Here is an 18,335-nt window from a genome sequence, read left to right on the forward strand (position 1 = left end):
CTTTATAAAATGAATATTCAAATGAAACAATTTTTATGTTTTCGGTTATTAGCAGTTTTGCAGTTTGGGTGAGTTCCTATCCATTGTTCTAATGAGATATCTTTTTTATTTCACAAATGGTCTGAAAATATTTTGCCATATTTGTTCCAAATACTTTCTTCTGTTTATTATTTGCCTTTTAACTTTTCATGGCACTTTCAATATTCATAGGTTTAAAATTTGTATATAATGAAATATGTCAATCTTTCTATTTTCACTTTTTTCCTTTGTGCAAAAAGTCCTTCCTCATCCTTAAATTATTTCAATTTTCTACTACAGTTTCATCTATTTTTCAATAGGTTTGTTGTTTATATTCTCTCTTACTTTTGTTTGATTTATGTTTTGATATACAGTATAACATAAGGACTTAACTTGATATTTTGTTCTAATACTTTTCTTAACACAATTGTTTAATAATTCATATCATCTACTGTGTATGTATCATTATGGGAGTGTCTTCATCATATACTTAGCTTCATGTATTCCAGAGTCTGTCCTCACTCTTCAACTCTTTCACTGATTAAGTGACTCCTGAACCAATCCCACACCCTATATGACAACAGCACCATAATGCTAAGGAGGGCCTTCTGCCTTGTCATATTCTCTTTCAAATTATCCCCATTCTCTACTTTCTGTTCTTCTAGATGAACCTTGTTTCATTTAAGTACTCCTGGCCTCTAAAACATTTGATAAAACTATGAATTTCTTTCTGTAAAGAATATCAGAACTACATGTATGATAACCAGACTTTCCATGCAGGAGTATGTCTCTATATGTTTAAATATTATGTCAGTGATTTTTGTAATATTTTCTTCATTAAGGTCAGTCCTAAGTATTTAAATCTTCTAATAGCAAGGATACTTATTTTGAAACCAGCATCTTACTGAGCATTCTTTTATCAGTCCTAGTAGATTATTGTATTATCTATTATCTCTTTTTCCCCTAGCTATAAGTTTTATATGTTAATATTTTGTTGCATTCACTAGAACTTCTAAGTTGATATTAAATAACAGTAGTAACATTGGGTATCCTTGATGACTTAATCCTAATTTTATTGTGAATTCCTTTAGAGTTTAATTATTCAACATGAATGTTGGCTATTAGTTTGAATTAACTATCAATTCCTTTGATAAGACTATACCAAGTAACCAAACTGGGAGTATGTTAAACATGAAGAGTAGATACAACCCATATAGAAGCATATCTCAGAGATATTACAGGTTTGGCTCCAGACCACAGGAATAAAGTAAATATTGCTATAAAGTGAATCACACAAATTGTTTCCAAATACATATAAAAGTTTCCAAATACATATAAAAGTTATGTCTATACTATAATATAGTCTATTAAATGTGCAATAATATTATGTTTAAAGAAATCATTTATATAACCTAATTTAAAAAATGCTTTATTTCTAAAAATAATAACCATCAGCTGAGCGTTTAGAGAATCATAAGCTTTTTGCTGGTGGAGGGTCTTGCCTTCTTGTTCATGGCTGTTGATTGGGGTTGGTGATTGCTAAAGATTGGGGTGGCTGTGGCTTTATTAAAATAGGACCACAGTGAAGTTCGCTTGATTTACTCACCCATTCATGAATAATTTCTCTGTAGCATGCAATTCTGTTTGACAGCATTTAGCAACAATAAAACCTCTTTCAAAACTGGAGTCAATCCTTTTAAACCCTGTCACTGCTTTATCAACTAAGTTTATATAATGTTCTAAACCTTTTGTTACCATTTCAACAATTGTCATAGCATTTTTGCCAGGAGTAGATTCCTTCTCAAGAAAGCACTTCCTATGCTCAGCAATAAAAAAACAACTCTGCATCCATTCAATTTTTATCATGAGATTGCAGCAATTCAGTCACATCTTCAGGCTAAATTTCTAGTTTTAGTTTTCCTGCTATTTCTACTACATGTACTGTAACTTTTTCCACTAAATCTGGAACCCCTCAAAGTTATCCATCAAGGATAGAATCAACTTCTTCCAAACCCCTGTTAATACTGATATTTTGACCTCTTCCAATGAGTCATGAATGTTCTTAATGGCATCTAGAGCAGTGAACACTTTCCAGAGATTTCCAAGCTACTTTACCCAGATCTAGTAAAGGAGTCACTACCTATGGCAGCTATTGCCTCACAACATTCAAGTCCTAAATTATAAGACTTTAAAGTTGAAATTCCTCTTTGATTCATGGGCTGCAGAAAGGATGTTGTGTTAGGACAGGAAAACAGCATCAATCCCATTGTACATCTCCATCAGAGCTCTTGGGTGACCAGGTGCATTGTCAATGAGTAGTATTTTGAAAGGAATCTTTTCTGAGCAGTAGGTTTCAATAGTGAGCTTAAAATACTCAGTAAACTATGCTGTCAACAGATGTGTTGTTATCCAGGCTACGTCATTCCATGTATAGAGCACAGATGGAGGAGATTTGTTATTAATTATAAAGACCCCCAGACTTTCAGAAGGTTAAATGAGCACTGGCTTCAACTTCAAGTCACGCACTGCATTAGCCTCTAACAAGAGAGTCAATCTGTCCTTTGAAGCTTTGAAGCCAGGCATTGACTTTTCCTATCTAGCTAGGAAAGTCCTAAATGACGTCTTCTTCCAATACAAGGCTGTTTTGTTTACACTGAAAATCTGTTTTTAGTGTAGTCACCTAGTTAGATCTTATGGATAACTTGCTGCCGCTTCTACATCAGCATTTCTTGCTTCACCTTGTACTTTTATGTTATGGAGATAGCATCTTTCTTTGAACCTCTTGAGCCAATCACTGGTAGCTTCAAACTTCTCTTCTGCAACTTCCTCACCTCACTCAGCCTTCAAAGAATTAAAGACAGTTAGGGACTTGCTCTGGATCAGGTTTTGGCCTAATGGAATGTTCAGGCTTGTCTGATCTTCTATCTGGAAGAAATAAAAAATTTCTCTATATTAGCAATGTAGGCTTCCATGGTGGCTCAGATGGTAAAGAGTCTGCCTGCAAAGCGGGAGACCTGGGTCCAATCCCTGGGTCAGGAAGTTCCCCTTGAGAAGGAAATGGCAACCCACTTGAGTATTCTTGCCTGGAGAATCCCATGAATGGAGGAGCCTTGCAGATTCCTGTGGTCGCAAAGAGTCGGACACGACTGAGCGACTTCACTTACTTACTTATGTCAGCAATGAGACCTTTTCACTTTCTTATCATTTGTGTGTTCACTGGAGTTAACACTTTGAATTTCTTTCAAGAATTTTTCCTTTGCATTCATTCTTGCCTAACTATTTGATACAAGAGGCCTAGTTCCCAGTCTCTCTCAGCTTTTGACATGCCTTCCTCACTAAGCTTAATTACTTCTAGCTTTTGATTTAAAGTGAGAGGTAGGCAACTCTTCCTTTCACTTGAACACGTAGAGGCCACTGTCAGGTCATTAATGGACCTAATTTCAATATTGTTGGGTCCCGAGGAATAGGGAGACATGAAGAAAGACAGGATAATGGCTGTTTGATGCAACAGTCAGAACATATAAAAAATTTAGAGACTAAGTTTGCCATCTTATATGACTATAGTTCATTGCCTCCCAAAATGAATACAATGGTAACATCAAATATCACTCATCACCATAACAAATATAATAATAAACAGTTTGAAATATTACAAGAATTACCAAATGGGACAGAGCCACGAATTGAGCAAATGGTGCCAATAGATTTGCTCAGTGCAGGGTTGCCACAAAAAAATAAAAAATGCAATATCCGCAAAGCACAATAGAACAAGGTATGCCTGTAGACACACCTTGTATTGCTGCAGGGAGGATGCCAATTCTGACTCCTTGTTGGAAACTGTCTCTTTGACTGGCTTTTCATTGCTTTTATTATTATAATCATACTTAATGGCTTGCCTGGAGGACCCTGCTCCTCTACTTGACTGTAAACTAAAGTGTCTTTGTTCAGCTCACAGAGAGAAAGTTTGTCCCTACCCATCTGTGAAAGGAGAGATTAACACACCCCTTCCAAAGACAGGTCATCCCCTTGGAGATGTTTTGCAAGACTGAACACCCTTTCAACTTTATTTCCCTGCATCACCCTCTCTATTCTGCCTTTTGACTTTAGTTCCTCATTGCTTCTTTCTCTCTGATCTATAAAAGAACCTGACATCCAGACCCCAATAAGATGGTAATTGTGAGGCTCTAGCCTGCCATCTTCTCAGTCAGCTGGCTTTCCGATTAAAGTTTCTTCCTTGCCTCAACGCGACTGAGTGACTGAACCACACTGATTGACGTATTACATAAGTGACATATTATACATGTCATTTAAATGTGTTAATATGTTAATTATACATAACATATAAGGTTATATGTTATATATATAATTTCAACTTTTTCAGCACAGTCTTGCCAGTAGCTACCATTATCTTTATCATAGAAAAGGAAATTGAGGCTCAGAGACTTATCTTTAGAAGTTATACACATCTCTTCAGTCAGATTTTCAATAAATCATCAGGAAAGAAAAAAAAAAAAAACTGTTCTTAAAAAGGTTTTTAAACAGCAGTTAGTGCTCTAGTAGTGTTCTAGTCCAGTGCTTCTCAAGTTTAAAGTGCATATGAATCAACTGGGGAAATACTGTTAAAATGCAAATTTTGATTTCATAGGTCTGTGATGGGAGCAGAGTTTCAGCCATCCTAGGTGATACAATGTTGACTGTGAGCAGACCACACTTTGAGTAGCAAGGCTCTAGCCTACTTAATTAAATCCTATGTGATCAGCCTGATTGGTACTTAAAAATGCTTATTACAAAAAAAAAAAAAAAAAAAAAAACCAACCAGTCAAAAAAACCCCAAAACCCTACATTTGTAAGAACTAGATTTGGTCACATCTTTAATACAATCCTTTGGTCATGGTAAAGGAAGAGTCTTGCAAGATACCTTTTAATTTGATCTTTCTGGTCATTTCAGAGGAAGTTGTATATGTAGATGAGGGATCAGAGCTGCTGTCAGAAAAAGCCACAACTTCATAAGGAACACTAGTTGCCAGGATGCCCACAATTCCATTCATACACTGGAGTATAGTCTTTTTCTTGATTTCAGTATAAATAAGTACTATGAAATTCCCACAAGGGTGGCAAATAGTGCTGTCTTTGACAAAATGAACATTCTTCTTGGGGAATACTTGCACCTACCTAGGAAAAGATACAATCATCATCAATAAAATACATTTTAAATACTTTTTCATTCATTCTTTGTTTTTAAATAAAGCAAACAATAGATCATTAACATCTTTGAAACTCATCTATTCCCTTTTCACCCCATTTCTGCCCAAAACAATCTCTCAGATAAAAGAACACACGAGGTTGCTCTGAGACCAGTTCCAGTCCAGGCACTATAGAAACTTAAATGCAGACCAAAAATTCTTTAGGTCTCAGAAGCCTTCTTCAGAGAGCTTTTCCAGTGAAGCACAACCTCTGTTCAAACCTAGGAAAATCTTGGAAGGATTTCTGAGTCCTGTATACGTGGAAAAGAAAATGTGAAAACGACAGAGAAAAGAGCTTGATTCTCAAAGAAAACAGGATGCATTCTGGGCCTTACCTTTAAAATTAGTTTTGATTTTAAAAATAAACTTTAAAAAGCAACTTCGAATAGGACAGCCTGCTTTATGGTTGTAAGCCCAGTAGGAAACTTTGCTTCTTTACAAAAAAGGAGCATGTGTAGCCATATTTTAGATTTAAAACTTAGAGATAAATGCAGAAAGTAAAAGGAATAATCAAAGGACATGAATGAAAAGGCGAGAACACAAAAGGAATATATTTTAAAGTAAGGAGTGCGTGAGTGTAAGCTAGAGAAAGGAGAGGAGAGTCTGAGAGGAGGCGAGAGTCCACCTCTATTTAAATGTTAAAGATAAGCTTAAAGATGGTGGAGAGGACAAGAGAAGGACACTGGTTTGGAGAGAAACTTCAAGGGAATAAATAGTACAATCAGGACCCGTGGAGGATGCTGTTTAGAACACAGTGCAAGTAACACTCTACAATGTGGAAGGAAAGCAATGCCAGCTTACACCTGTGCAGCGTTTTATGTTTTTCACATGCCAGTGTAAGTGCAAACAAATCCAGAGTCAGTGGATAGGAGACAGACGGAAGGGGCTGATGGCCCTAAGTACGGGGAAAATAACCAACGGCGGGAAAGAGCTCTCATTAAAGTGGCCATTGAATAACTGGACGCGCTGGGGATGGGAGTGGGGAGGGGCGGGAGGAAAGTTACAGAGAAAGGAAGTCTGCAGGAAGGCATTGGGGGTTGACCGGGAAGAGGTGGAATTTGAAAGTGAGCAGGTCTAAGAAGCGGAGGGAAGGGAGAGGATGTAGTCTGAGGGAAGAATTTTCTCAAGACCAAAGTGCGAGCGGCGAAGCCGGGGACACCGGACTTCAAAGACGTGACGCTGTAGGCCTCGCCTGTCTTCCGGCCTTGCCCCAAGGGCCCTGTGTCTCTCACCCCGGCCAGGGGCGGTGAGAGTCTGTTACTCGGAGGCCCGGGACTGCCCCCAGCTTCCAGACGGGAAGCCGCCACTGTTTAGGTTCTCATGACCCCTGCGCCCATTGGTTCTGCCCTTTCGGCTGCTCCCCCTCGAACCAAGCCGATTGGTGGCAGCGCTGAGCTGTCTCAACCAACGGGAGAGCGGCGAGTGAAGCAGGGGGGCGGGCCTCCTCCAGTGGGTACTCGAGTGGCCCAGCCTAGAGCAAATAGTTACAATGTTAGTAAATAATGACAAGCGACTTTAACGTTGACTGCTGACCGTCCAAGCGCCGGTGCAGATATAATTCCATTCAATATTCACATCCCCAATTAACCCCATTTTACAGAAAAAGAAAGGGAAGATAAGAGAATTTGCCCAAGATTACAAAGCTGAGTAATTTACAAATTACAAAGCTAATTTAAAAGACTTTAAAGCCAGGTCTGAAATGCAAAACCTTTATTTATTGTATTACACTTTCTGATCTACCCTCGGCTATTTCAAGGACAGACAGCTTCTGGAAGTAACTGATAGACAGGTCAGCAATTTACCTTACTTCTGACCTTCCCTCTCAGACCCTTACTTGCCGTGTCTTCTCTTCTTTCTTCCCTCTCCTCCAATCCTCTCCTCTTCCGTTCTTTAGGCCTCTCCTTCCTGTATTGCCAAATTCTTACTTTCATTCCATCAAGAAATGTTTATTGACTTTCTCCTGTGTATTCTGCTAGTCAGTTGGAACTGTAGAGGGAAATACTCAATAAACCAACCTATTCTAGGAATAGAAAAGAGGTTTTTTAAAAAGCCATACTGAGGATTAAAGGCTGGGAGACAGATTCAAGAAGCACTTGAATTGTGTTCCACCGGACAACCAACCCTGCTCACATCTTGATCTGGGACTTCTAGCCTCCAGAATTGTGAGAATAAATTTCTGGTGTTTAAGTCACTCAGTTCGGGGTATTTTGATAATGGCAGCCCTAGCAAACTAAGACAGGCATGGAGTCATAATCAGACTCAGGCAGGAAGGCTCCAAGATGGATGTGTTTATTACCTCACTCTGCTGCTCCAATAATAGAGCTAATAAAAAAATAAAAACACACCTTGCCTCTCCCTTCCCAAATAAAGGGTGCAGTTCAGTTCATTTCAGTCACTTAGTTGGGTCCGACTCTTTGCGACCCCATGGACTGCAGCACGCCAGGCCTCCCTGTCCATCACCAGCTCCTGAAGCTTGCTCAAACTCGGTCCATCAAGTTGGTGATGCCATCCAACCATCTCATCCTCTGTCATCCCCTTCTCCTCCTGCCCTCAATCTTTCCCAGCATCAGGGTCTTTTCAAATGAGTCAATTCTTCGCATCAGGTGGCCAAAGGATTGGAGTTTCAACTTCAGCATCAGTCCTTCTAACGAATATTCAGGACTGATTTCCTTTAGGATTGACTGGTTGGATCTCCTTGCAGTCCAAGGGACTCTCAAGAGTCTTCTCTAACACCACAGTTCAAAAGTGTCAACTCTTTGGCACTCAGCTTTTTTTATAATAATAAATAAATGGCACAGTAGTCAAATAAAACATTGACTACTCTTTTCCAAAGGGAGTAGGAAATAGCCATCCACTCCAGTATTCTTTCCTGAAAAATTCCATGAACAGAGGAGCTTGGCAGGCTCCATGGGGTCGCAAAGAGTCAGACATGACTGAGCAATTGAGCATGCACTCTTTTCCAGTATCTGTAGTATGTGCTGTGGAAGCCCCTCTTTCCTAATTAAGAGGGGGCTGAATGAGTGGATGACCTGGCCAGACAATTTTTATTGACCTATGGTCTAAATCCACTAACCTACTTGACTCAACATGTACCCCTTCTAGGGCTTCAAAATCCCCGTAGTTAATAGGTTTTTGAAAGCATCATCATCCTTCTGATATTAGTAATATCCAGATTTGTGCTGTTTCCTTTGGGTTAAAATTAAAAGGATGTGTCCTAAGAGTGACAGTAAGGACAGCAACCCTCCCAGTAGTCGTATTAAGTTAGTCCAGACAGAAAAAGGGAAAACCTCTTCAGGTGGCTGCGCGACTGACCCTGGGCTATGGAAAGGAACCTTGGGAGAGCATGTTCTGGAATCTTGAGCAAGCACTGGCGCCCGGGCCACAGGCCCTGAAGTATTGGAAGCCTTGGGCTGCAACCAAATCGGAGCCACGTGACTGCGGCCAGGGCTCTCCTTCCGCCGCCAGGGCGCCGGGCTGGGAGGTCAGGGTCTGGGTGGGGCGCCGATCCACCTGCCCGCAAAGTGAAGGCCACCATCCTTCGGGGTCAGGGAAGGGCTCTGAGGATTTTGAGCGTCATTGGTGCATCTCGATATGTCAGCACCTCTTGGCCAGCACGATGAACTCTGGCACAGTCGCCACCTGAGGTGTTTTAATTAAGACTTAACCCCCACCAAACCCGGAAGGCCGGCGCTGCGTCAGGGCTTAAGGGGTGGCGTCTGGCCGTGATCGCCCACCAGGCGAGCTGGCTGCGGCCTGTTCCTTCTTGCAGAGGGTGCGGAATGCAGCAGAGTGCGGGGTAGGGCCGCCCCGGAGAGCTTCTGCGCGCTGGTTTGGTTTACTTCTGATAGGAAGGGCGGGAGGGACGGGAAGGCGGGGCGATCGACTTGTTAATTCGCCTGCAAACCCCGGCGCCAGCTTTACCTCTGCGGCGGCGAGATGTCTGGGGGATCAGCTAGGAGCCTGGGCAAGGGTGAGACCTGCAGACCGTGATCCGACGCGTGTTGGGGGGTTGGGGTGGGGTGCTGGTTCTGCTCCGGAGCCGAGCGGCCCAGGAGACTTCACATTCGCGGGAAACCGGCCGGAGGCTGGATGTCCCCACTGCAGTCCAGGCTGTAACCGTGTCCGCTTCTCTCCGCAGGAAGCGCGCCCCCGGGGCCCGTCCCCGAGGGTCTGATCCGTGTCTACAGCATGAGGTTCTGCCCGTATGCCCAGAGGACTCGCCTGGTCCTGACGGCCAAGGGTATCCGGTGAGGACCGAGGCAGCGGCCGCTCCCAGTCGGCCAGGAACCAGCTGCTTGCGCAGGCTTGGGCAGGCCCGGGGGCGGGGGATGAGAATCTCTGATAGGGTCCCCACAGCTTCCTTTACTGCAATACACTATTCTCAGCCTTCTGCGGGGTGATAAAGGCCTAGTGGTAAAGAATTCGCCTACCAGTGCAGGAGACATGAGACTCGAGTTGGATCACTGGGTTGGGAGGATCCCCGGGTTGGGAGAATCCCCTGTAGGCGGGCATGACAACCCACTCCAGTATTCTTGCCTGGAGAATCCCATGGACAGAGGAGCCTGGCGGGCTACAGTCCACGGGGTTGCAAAGAGTCATACAGGACTGAAGCGACTTATTGCATGCATAGAAAGCTATGAACTCTGTTCCCCTGGTGGGGAGTGGAAGGAATGCCACAGACTGCACCAGTTGAGGACATCTCTTTTAGATTAACCTACCGTTTTATGGGAGAAGGCAGTGGCACCCCACCCCAGTACTCTTGCCTGGAAATTCCCATGGAGGGAGGAGCCTCGTAGGGTGCAGTCCGTGGGGTCGCTAGGAGTCGGACACGACTGAGCGACTTCACTTTCACTTTTCACTTTTATGCATTGGAGAAGGAAATGGCAACCCACTCCAGTGTTCCAGCCTGGAGAATCCCAGGGATGGGGGAGCCTGGCGGGCTGCTGTCTATGGGGTCGCACAGAGTCGGACACGACTGAAGCGACTTAGCAGCAGCCCTTTTATGGGTCAGCAAAGGGTACGCAGAGATCACTGGAATGGGAATCACAGGCAGCGGCTCTTTTAGCTCTAGCACATCCCTGATTTCTTCTGTACTGCCTTCTCCTTCATCCCACTTCATTCACGTCCTGTTTATCTATATATTGTTTGCTGTTATTCTGAGGATATAGCCCTTTTCTGAATAGTGGGTAATTTACCCTACTACAGAGTCCAGACCTTGACCATCCTACTGGTAGAGTGCTGAATTAACTATATGGTACATTTTCTTATAGCTTGGGTTTTTGGATAAAATAAAGTGTCTCTGTCTTAAGATTCAGATTTTGGGAAAGCCCCACAGAAACTAGTTACAGGAAATATCCAAGTCATTGACTTTTCTCTGACTTGAACAGCCATTGGAACTGCCTCTCTTCCAATGACCCTTGGGATCTGTTGAACAGACATTAAATACCTGTGATGTGGGAGTTTAAAACATAACCCCCCATTCCAAAGAAACTTTCCATCTATAAGCTTAGAGTTTTTAAACCAATTTTAGCCTTCTAGAGGGAGAATTAAGCAGGCAATACTTTTCCCTGAAAAAACTTAGCTATATATTCTAAAGAAAAAAATCAAATTATTTTTGGATTTATCATCAGTAACTCTTGCGTCTTTGGATGAAACTGATTCTAAATACATAGCAAAATATTCGACATTTAGTAATATTTATCAATACATAGCAGATATCCAATTCAATTGGATTGAAAAAAGACATGTCTTGTGCTCATGCAACTGAAAAGTTCAAGATCAAGACAGCTGAATTTGGAGGCACAGAGTCCTGGGTTAGTGCCCATCTGGAACTCTAGATTGAAAACTTTATCTTACTGGGTCAGTTTTCCAAACTGAAGTGATCTTATCATAAAAGTGCGTGTATGGAGAGTGAAGGGTGGTAACTGTTTGCCTAACGGTGCAAACAACAGAGGAACCTGGTGGACTACAGTCCATGGGGTCGGAAAAAGTCGGACATGACTGAACAACTCACATACTGTGTTCATGGATTAGTTTTGAGTCCCAGGAGACTTTGATTAGAGAGGTAGCAGACTTTACCACATGATAGAATCTACTAAAGCATGGTTTTCTCTAAAAGACACATCTTCCAACTTGTTGCAGCAGGTATGTTGCCCTGTTGGATCATCATTACCAAGATTACCAAAATACATGTGTTCTGAGAGCCTTCTTTATTACAAAAGCCCAGGATTTACCTTTTCTTTTCATAGTATGAAATTTCAGAAATCTTGATTGGCAGGGAGCCTCATTGTTCTTGCAGTGGCTTGTTTCTGAGTGTACAGTAATCTGTCAGCAGACGAACCCTGTAATACATACACACAGACACCAGTATTCAATCTGGCTATTCCTTTGTTTCCATGGGGGAGAGGGTGGAGTTGTGTATTTAATAGTACCTCAAGCTAAATGCTGTTGTAGCTACTGAGGTGGATGGGGAGAAAGGAAACAAAAAATGTTGGGGTGTATTATTTCTGAGTAACTGATCTGTTTTATTGAACACTCATCCAGCTTTGACAATGATATGGACCTGGCTGTAGCAATTATATGAAACTTCCCTTCCTCTTTATTTCCCCTAAAATCTCTCAGACAAGAAAGAAGTTAGATATAAAAGCAATCTTAGTATAGTCTGGACTTCAGCTGTTCTTTATGGGTTTACTTAGTGTGATTTACCCATGTGGCAGTTTTAAAAAATATCAGTGCATGGAGATTTAATCTGGGAGCTTATTTGTGGTTGAATTTTTTGGATTCTCTAATATTCTTATAAAAAAATGACAAGAAGCTTTCTATTCAAATTAGCAAAAGGAATTTAATTTTATCATGTTGATTCTATATAGTGGGTGTGGACAAACTCAATTTACTTGGCTGATTTATTTTTGCAATTAAGATACATCTTAGTCCCAAATGGTGTATCTAATTGACAATCTTGAAGCATTTCCACTTATTTATTCAACCAGTGTGTACTGAGTACCTATCTGAAAATGTTTATATTTTTTCATAGCACATAAATGTTTAAAACTTTGCTGATTTATATGTTTGTTTATGAATATGACCAAGACACACAAGATCACTGCTTTCCTGGAGCTTATATTCTAGGCAGGTGACATAACAAACATGTAATTAAGTGAACAAAGTAATTTCAGTTACACATCATCAGTACAATGGAGAAAGTAATTCAGGAAAAAAAGGTCATTGTGGCCAGATCTTAATGAGCAAACCAGAAGTCATAGGAAATATGTGACAGGTAAGCAGGGGCCAGATCACGTGGCATGGAAAGGGGTTTAGAGTTTATCCTCACTGCAGTGAAGAGCACTTGAGGGGCTGTAAGTAAGCAGGAGGGTGGCCTCATCCAATTTTCTTTTGTAAATGGATGTGGAGAATGAACTATAAGGAGGTCACAGGGGAAGCACGGGGGCCAGTGGGACTACTGTAGAGATCCAGGTGACAGATGATGTCTTGGACGAGGTGGCAAGTGTTAAAGCTGAGAAGCAGATGAAGTCAGACTGATTTGAAGGTCTAGCTGACAGGTCTTGCTGATCCATGAGATTTGAGGAAGAGGGGGCGGGGGGAAGGATTCAAGGCCACACTGACTCCAAAATTTGGGGTCTGATCAGCTAAGTGGGTGATGGGACCAATGACATTTTATCCAGGAATACAAGAAAAATGTTACTGTCTTCTATGTGTTTTTTAGGCATGAAGTCATCAACATCAACCTGAAAAATAAGCCTGAGTGGTTCTTCAAGAAGAATCCCTCAGGCCTGGTGCCGGTTCTGGAAACCAGTCTGGGTCAGTTGATCTGTGAATCTGCCATCACTTGTGAGTACCTGGATGAAGCATATCCAGGGAAGAAGCTGTGGCCAAGTGACCCCTATGAGAAAGCTTGCCAAAAGATGGTCTTTGAGTCCTTTTCTAAGGTGTGTGTTTAAGAAATTTCAGCTCCTACTTAAAATATCTTTGTTTTTAAAGCTGAATCAGTGCTGTCACTCTTGGTTCAGTGATTTGGAAGGGAAAGACAAACAGGATTATGCTCTTGCTGGCTCTGACATGTCCTACGAGTCCTTTCATAATCTGGACCCTGTTTACTTTTCAAAGTTACATCTCTTCACTCTTTTCCTAATATTTTATATTCATGTCATGCTGAATATTTTTATTTTTCCCAAACTTGCCACCCCTTCTCTATTCTTGCTAAAAGACTCTTTCTCCTTCTCACTTTGCCAAATTGTTTTCAAGTCCTCTTTCATGTACAGTACATGCCATTCAGTGTCCTTTTAAGATATATTTGATTCAGACTCACCAAAATGGCTTATTTGCAGCTTATAAAATCCTGAACAGTGCAGCATCTTTGGTGACAAAACTGTTTCTAGGATCAGTATATAACCTCTCTGAACAGGAACTGGTGCACATCTCAAGTGTATAGAATACCCTGATTCAGACTATGAGGGTTCTATCCTGCTTTTATATGACAGGGTCAGTATGGTTAGCCTCACACTGATAAACTAAGAAATTATGCTCTGTCTAGGTACCACCTTTGATATCGAGGATTCTTAGAACACAAAATAAGGAAGACTGCTCTGGCTTAAAAGAAGAATTGCAAAAAGAAATTACCAAGCTAGAGGAGGTAATCATTCCCTTCTCCTTGATTCTTATTGGATTAAGTGATATATTGTATCCACACTCATTTCTCCTCTTTTTTTCATACTCCCATCTCCCAAATGACTTTCAGGTAATTAGAAATAATATCAAATAGGAAATTTTAGTTTACAACAGATAGCAGCTGTAAGCTGCTGTATTTAAGATACAAACCAAAATACCTAAAAATGTTTTGTCATGGGCCTGCTTTTACAACTTTTTATTACACTGACACCAAAATATTAAGGAAAAATTTCAACCAGATTTCCACACCTGTTTATGTTTTTCCATGCTTGTTTTCAGTCCTTGAACATATATTTAAAATGTTAACATAACTATAATCAGAACATAAGTCATTGTGGTTTTTTCCACTTAATATTATATAATAAACTTTATAGAAATAAAATTATTTTATACATTAAAACTTAAATAAAGTTGTATTAAAATGTTTATTATATTATGATCATTTCCCACAAGAGTCTGCCATTAGACAGACACTTGGGGAAACCCAGATGTGTTTTTTTTCTCCTTTGTGGGAGAGATGCTATTTGGACCTTTCTATGGAATTCTCTTCCATTTACACTCAGCCTTAAGTTTTTACTGAGGGAAGACACAGTTCTTGTCTCATATGGAAATGCATTGTAACCTTTTATCAGTAAGTTTGGAGTTTACTGTAAAGTGAGTGAAGTCACTCAGTCGTGTCCAACTCTTTGCGACCCCATGCACTGTAAACCACCAGGCTCCCCTGTCCATGGGATTTTCCAGGCAATTATACTGGAGTGGGTTGCCATCTACTGTAGATTTTTTCAAAGCTTTTTTTCCCATTAAGAAAATTCTATTACTAGTTTGCTAATATTTAAAATTCATGAGAGTATTGGATTTTATTGAGTATTTTGTCTGCATCTATTACATCTGCTGAAATGTTCACTGAATATTTTCCCTTTAATCTGGTGAATAGGTATGGTAGTAGCACTGACAGATTTTTCTGGTGTTGAACCATGTCAGTATTACTATGTAAAACCCACTTGCTTTCAATGGATTTTCATATATATTTTAAAACTAGTTGATATTTGATTATTGCATATTTGTTCATAAAAGAGACTACCTTGTTCTTATCATGTCTTTGTGGTTTTGTTGTTGTTGTTTGTTATTTTGGCCATGCCAGAGGCCCCTGGCAATGAAAACGCAGAGTCCTAACCACTGGACCTCCAGGGAATTCGCTATTTGGTTTTTATATCAGGGATTTTCCCAACTCATAGAATGAGTCAGGTTACTTTTTCTGGTTTTCTAAGTTCTGAAACCATTTGATAGGGTTTGGCAATTTCTGTAAAACATTTGAGTCCGGTGTCTTTTATAGGGGTAGAGTTTTTAATCAGTAGTTCAGTGTCCTTAATGTTAATTGATTTTCAGGATTTTTATATTCCAGTTTTGTAACTGGACTGTAATGAATTAGTTTTGTAATTTATATTTTTCTTTAAAGTCACATATTTCATATTCTCATATATACAGACAGAAAGAGGATCATGTTTCTTGATTTAGAAAAACCTCTATGTATAACTACAGCTGACTCTTGAACAAGGTAGAGGTTTAAGGTGCCAAGTCCCCAAGCAGTAGAAAATCCACATGCTACCTACTAAATTTGGGGTTAGTAGGGGGACATATAATTTTCTTCCCATCTAATTTCAGACTCCAGGTGAAGGACTCATCCGTTAAAGTGAGTGGTACTATTTCCATGTTTCAGGCTGCTGAGAGCGTATTTCCTTCTGACTGAAACTATCATACTTAATTTTACTTATGCATAATATAATCACCAGGCACAACAATTTAAGGACAGACCTAGACAATATTGGTTCATTGTACAATTCTGAGTGCCTAATAACTGCAAGGCACTCTGCTGAACAGTATGGGAGGTAGAAAGTGAGAGGCAGTCCATACCGTTCAGATGATTGGTTTGATAGTAGACCAAAAATAAATACTCAGGTAGATATAAATAATCTATCTACAATGCAGGATGTTATAAGGGCCCTGAGAAAAATCATGGATGTTTTATAACATACTTTGGTGTTTATTAGCCAGATAATATTCTCAATCTTCTGTTTGCAAAACCATAATATCAATTCACCTGCTTAAATTTCAGACATACTTTTGTACTTGGTTTTCAAAGAATTTTACTTGGCATTGTTTAATAGTTAATCTAGTTGTGTCCAGTTTATTTTAAGTAAAGTTTTTATTGATGTATCATATGCAGAGATTTACCCAAAGCCTAAGAGTACAGCTTGAATTTACAAAGTGAACACAGCCATGACATTGGCATCCATATCAAGAAACAGAATATTAGTTTTGAATGATTTCTGTACTTTGTACAAATGGAATCATATAATATACACTTTGGGGTCTGACTTCTTTCATACAGTATCAAGTTTCTGAGGTTGTGTATATTGTATATAGTTCATTCCTATTCTTTGTATAGTGTTCCAGCATATGACTACTGCACAGTTTATCCATTTTAGTCCTGATGGACAGTATTCTTATGCTGTTTAATATTCAGGTTCTGACTGACAAGAAGACAACCTTCTTTGGTGGCAATTCTCTTTCTATGATTGATTACCTCATCTGGCCCTGGTTCGAACGGCTGGAACCTCTGGAGTTGAATGAGTAAGACATTTGAATATTTTTTGCATAATTTAGGAGAATGATAACTGGAATAATATATACTCACCTTTCATATAGACAAAAGTTAATGTATCTCATTCAGTTGACATGAATGGGAACAAGAAGACAGGCAGAGTCTTGGACTTCCCAGAGCATGTACCTACGCTCACCATTTTCTCCCATCTCTGGGCTGGGCAGGGGTGGGGAATTCTGTAACAGGTAGTAAAATGTTTGCAAAGTGATTTACTTCTCCCCTCCTGGTTAAAAATCCATAAGGAGGCAAATTTTCATAAGGATGTCAGGCAGGATTGTGTGACCAATGCCACCTTCCATTTACCAGCAAGAGTCCCACACTGTTTCCCGAACTCGATGTTTTAAAGTTTAGCCGCCACCTTGGCTTACTTCCATTTCCTAGAGCTTAGAGCTGCTTAGTTACTATTAGTCACAGTCTGACCACAGAGTAAGAAATATGTCATGTTCTTGATTGTCTTTCACATTCTCATTTTAAAAAGCTATCAGTCTCTCAGTTTGGACAAGTTCTCAGGTTAACCGAGCAAGTCACTGCACTCTAGTTTTAGATTCCTCTTCCACAAAACAAGGACCTCTACAATATCTTCCAAATCTCATATTTTATGATTATGCACATCTTAAAGAAGTATTTCTCAAGAACTGTTTGAAAAGATTAGAGGAAAATGATATGAAACTGCAGAGTTATAGGAGCCTTTGCAGCGCCTTCCTACTTAGCCTTATTCATCCCTTCATTGTTTCCATCTCCCACAGGTGTGTAGACCAGGCTCCAACTCTTAAGCTGTGGATGGCAGCCATGAAGAAGGACCCCACAGTATCATCCCTCCTCACCGATGTGAAGACCTTTCAAGGTTTCCTCAGCCTCTACTTGCAGGACAGCCCCGAGGCCTGTGACTACGGACTCTGATGGGGACAAGAGTCAGCAATGAAGACATAGCTGATACTTTCCTTCACTGATATGAATAATACCATGGTTTTATTTTACCCGGTGCTCTCATGTCTTATTGAATCACCTCTGATTTGACACCAAATTTGGTCATACTGTGGGCTTTCCTCAAGGCCCTCCTGCAGCAATATAAACACATTTCCTGTCTCAGGGTGTTCAAATGACTCTAAGCGTTCTATCACACTCCATGCGGAAAATTTCTAAATCACCTCTAGTGAGAGCTGGAAGTCAATCTGGATTTTTTAACTGCCCACAGGACAGTTCCACATGGACACTGTGTTGTCATTCCAAAGAGATGCCCTTTCAAGTTTGTCTTCTAGGTTCTGAGTTAAGAACTTTTCAATTCCTCATTCTTTCATTTCCATGTCTGACACGGTTTCATGCCTTTCATACAACAGTAATAACTGCTGTTGCCACTGAAGTCCAGGCCCACATTAACTCAAAGCCAGGTGACTAGGTGGTCTCCTATTGGTTCTCTCAGGCTTCAATCACTAACCCTTTCAAAATCTTTCCTACCAAATCCTATGCTGCCCAGCACAAAAGGTGTTCCATGTATATAACTAAATGCTGAGAAGGCCACATCCATTCTAAAGCTGGATGAGTAATTCGGAAATACTAATGTCTTTATACACTTCCATACCTCATTGGGCTTCTCACTATTCACTTTCTATTATCACATCGCCTCCGTGAGAAAGTAGGTCGGAGAACATCATTTCATTCTACAGATGATTCAATTAAGGTCCTGAGGTTAACTGAAGTCTTAAGAGGCTGGAGGAAAGTGCTGGAGA

General features: G+C 40.5%; 1 protein-coding gene and 1 long non-coding RNA gene across 4 annotated transcripts; one reads left to right on the top strand and one right to left on the bottom strand.

Annotated features, from left to right (window-relative positions):
• Positions 1-1,452: 1,452 nt before the first annotated feature.
• Positions 1,453-8,014, bottom strand: LOC133070408 (uncharacterized). Its single transcript, XR_009696143.1, has 3 exons — positions 7,096-8,014; positions 4,937-5,190; positions 1,453-2,943 (listed from the first exon to the last, which is right to left on the bottom strand). It is a non-coding gene; the product is annotated as an uncharacterized LOC133070408 (long non-coding RNA).
• A 715-nt stretch (positions 8,015-8,729) lies between these two features.
• Positions 8,730-17,585, top strand: LOC133070406 (glutathione S-transferase omega-1-like). Of its 3 annotated transcripts, none has more exons than XM_061162563.1 (6): positions 8,730-8,905; positions 9,400-9,508; positions 12,985-13,207; positions 13,813-13,911; positions 16,471-16,577; positions 17,355-17,585. In XM_061162563.1, the coding sequence occupies exons 2-6, from the start codon at positions 9,450-9,452 to the stop codon at positions 17,506-17,508; spliced, it is 642 nt and encodes a 213-aa protein (XP_061018546.1). In that variant the 5' UTR covers positions 8,730-8,905; positions 9,400-9,449; the 3' UTR covers positions 17,509-17,585. The 3 variants fall into 3 exon arrangements, with proteins under 3 accessions (XP_061018546.1, XP_061018545.1, XP_061018544.1); XM_061162562.1 differs by lacking the exon at positions 8,730-8,905 and adding an exon at positions 8,916-9,057; XM_061162561.1 differs by lacking the exon at positions 8,730-8,905 and adding an exon at positions 9,077-9,231.
• Positions 17,586-18,335: the final 750 nt, after the last annotated feature.

This window comes from Dama dama, chromosome 15 (genome assembly GCF_033118175.1).
Source record: "Dama dama isolate Ldn47 chromosome 15, ASM3311817v1, whole genome shotgun sequence".
NCBI classification, from domain to species: Eukaryota; Metazoa; Chordata; class Mammalia; order Artiodactyla; family Cervidae; genus Dama; species Dama dama.

What these genes read in the sequence shown, in the direction of transcription:
- LOC133070406 (XM_061162561.1), top strand. Translation starts at nt 9,198, where the DNA reads ATGTCTGGGGGATCAGCTAGGAGCCTGGGCAAGG. An exon ending in CTGACGGCCAAGGGTATCCG is followed by an intron (nt 9,509 to 12,984) that starts GTGAGGACCGAG and finishes TGTGTTTTTTAG; the next exon opens with GCATGAAGTCATCAACATCA. An exon ending in GAACCTCTGGAGTTGAATGA is followed by an intron (nt 16,578 to 17,354) that starts GTAAGACATTTG and finishes CATCTCCCACAG; the next exon opens with GTGTGTAGACCAGGCTCCAA.